General features: G+C 31.4%; 1 protein-coding gene across 1 annotated transcript in view; it reads left to right on the top strand.

Moving 5' to 3' along the window:
- Positions 1–1,708: 1,708 nt before the first annotated feature.
- The window catches only part of LOC106468576 (aldose 1-epimerase-like), a 38,961-nt gene continuing 37,777 nt past the window's right edge, over positions 1,709–2,892 (top strand). The window contains exon 1 of the mRNA XM_013929011.2: positions 1,709–2,122. Coding sequence (XP_013784465.1) covers positions 1,906–2,122 — 217 coding nt within the window. The 5' untranslated portion in view covers positions 1,709–1,905. The remainder of the gene's footprint in view (positions 2,123–2,892) is intronic.

Raw genomic sequence — 2,892 nt, forward strand, 5'->3', positions numbered from 1 at the left:
AATTGCTTAATCAAATAATTTATAGGGAAAAACTTTTAAATCAATTATGTAATAACATAATTTAATATAAGTTTAACATGACAGCAAATGTACAACGTTTCGACAAGGTTTTGTCATATTAAAGTTTTTCTTCATTACCCATTTAAGCCGTCTCCAGCCCTTATGTGATACCATATGTTGCATACACAATTACTTAAGAAATTTAAAAGTAAAATTAAATAAACCTCTTTTCTGTCAATTAGCCCCTCAGTGGCACAGCAGTATGTCTGATAAATTACAATGCTAGAAACCGGGTTTCGATACCTGTGGTGGGCAGAGCACAGAAAGCCCATTGTGCTTAACTTCATACAAACAAACAAACTCTGTCAATTAATGGACCAACATTACTACTGTTTTGAGTTCCGCTAGTATGGTATTAAACTTAATTCTTTATATAACTCTAATTGTATCTATAACAACAATATACAATGAAAATGTCCAAAGGCCAGATATAAAAACTAGCGAAAGTAATCAGCTTTGTTTGGGTTATTGGGTTGATAGTGTGTGTATTCTGAACCTATCTTAGCATAAAAGTATAACCTATACAATTTTGTTGCTAAGCAACATGACATAAAAGCCATTGTTGGAACGCATTGTTGCCAAAATGCACTGAATTTTCTATATATTACACTATGGAGATCAGACCTGTATATTAATCACTATAAAGTTCTCTTCTTCTTCTCAAAAGTCCACTTAGGCTCATGCAATTGCTTTAGAATTCAGTTGACAAGCCTAACTATTTTTATTGGAATAGTATCCTTTTATAATTTACTTACGTTGTCACGTGAGCTACCATCGTTGTATCCTGAACTTCCAATAATCATGTGCTCTTTATACTTCCAGTAATCATCTGCCTTTTGTCAAAGTCTACATAAGCTGGTTCAGTTAATTTAGAACACCCTTCGACGAGATAAATTATTCTGCTTATTTCTTTTAAAACTGTTTATCTTACTCTAACATATCACCCTTTAGGCCATTCACTCCCACCCCAGTTACTTTACGTGTTTTTTTTTAAAACTTTTCTCTGTACGAACTTCTCTTTCACGTGACTTTATTTCTACTCTTTTTTTTTCTTCTCTCATCTGGTCGTAACTATTTATAGGTCTATCACTTAAGCCTTCTAGAAATTTCAATAGCCTCTACATCAGTGGATTGCAAACATAATGTTCTATAGCCTCTACATCAATGAGTTAATAATACTACCTATACTAAACAGTCTTTTACATCTGACACAGACCCACAGACACGTCATTTTATTCTTATAGATAAAATTTAGATTAAAAAGTTCTTTGTTCAATCGCGGGGCTTCTACAAACGTGAATCCGGTGTAGCTGGTCCGCTCGCACCTGACTAAAACAGCCGTTGTGGTTAAACAAAGATATTTTTGATTTTAGTGTTTTGAATACCGAATAACTTATAATTTTCACAAAAACTGTTTATTTGAACGTTATCTTGCAATTTGGCTACCAGTCAATTTTATTAATACTACGAAATTATTATTATTTTGTTGTTTTTGAAAGAACAAAAGCCATTGTCATGATATATTTTTAATCCAGGCGGAATTTCTACATATGGCTTTATTAAATGTTTGATAATTTGTATCCCGCGGTGAGCTTAGAGACTTACAACGCTAGAATGTATATTTATTTTACTGGGTTTCTTACTTGAATAAATGTACGAAGAGGGCGCACGAGATATAAAGTTCGAGTTTGGTCATGAATTAATTTTTAAGCCTTTACACACTGAAATTCTAGAAATCACAGCAACTATTCTTGTATTATGTTTTATTATACCTTGTTATCTTGAAAGGCATTCGCTTTTGAAAACAATACATTGCAAAAAAACATTATTCATCGTGGTTTCAAAATGCATGAAACTATGGTAGTAGAGGAAGATTTCTTTGGGCGGATGAAAGTAAAGGGTCCATACGGTAACACCGAAATTATTCGAAGATTTACACTAGTGAATGAAAATGGGATGTCTGTTCAACTTATCACATATGGTGCCGCGATAACATCAATCAAAGTGCCTGACAAAAATGGAACTGTCGAGGACGTTGTCCTAGGATTTGATAGGTTGGAGGGTTAGTGTGATCTTGATAGTTAGATTATAATAAAAAATAATGAACAAAGTTACAAATATTAATGATTAATCACTTTTAAGAATTACAGGGAAAGCCTTTGCTTTAGCATTTTTTAGTTACTCTATGATGATATTGATAGTACTGAAACAGTGAAAGCCTGTTGTTGCACAGACTAAATGCATTTTATTTTTAACAAGTTTAATATTGTTAATGATAGTACTTGTAAGTTGTAGGCCTAAAACGTAAAGGAACAGATCTATTCAAATTTCAAGATTAAGATATGTGAATATTTGAAGTTGTGGGTAAATATTTTTAGTTCTCATCTCCATAGATTATTTTTTTTTATGAATTCAGATGTATTTTATTCAAAATTAAATATTTTTGAAAGTGCTAAAGCCTAAACAGAAGTTGTGCATAAGATGTCAAATACAACTACAAGTTCTTAGGTTATTGTTGAAAAATTTAATAGATGATTCAAGGCACATGTCAAACTCCTGTTGGACTGAAATGCCAATTAGCCCACCTTATCACAAGAATGAAATGAGCTCTCAGTCAAATTTATCAAAAATTTAATTTTCAAAGAAATATTTGCGCAAAATAGTAAAACTGCATTAAAATTTTGTGAATTTATCTTATTTGACTTTTCTTCAGTTTTTCACTTTATTATCAATATAAATCACAGATTTTGGCACACACAAATGTTACCCTATCTATTGTTTAAAAATGAATAGAGAAATGTGTATATATATATATATATATAATATATAGTC

Source organism: Limulus polyphemus, unplaced genomic scaffold, assembly GCF_000517525.1.
Source record: "Limulus polyphemus unplaced genomic scaffold, Limulus_polyphemus-2.1.2 Scaffold3060, whole genome shotgun sequence".
NCBI lineage: Eukaryota > Metazoa > Arthropoda > Merostomata > Xiphosura > Limulidae > Limulus > Limulus polyphemus.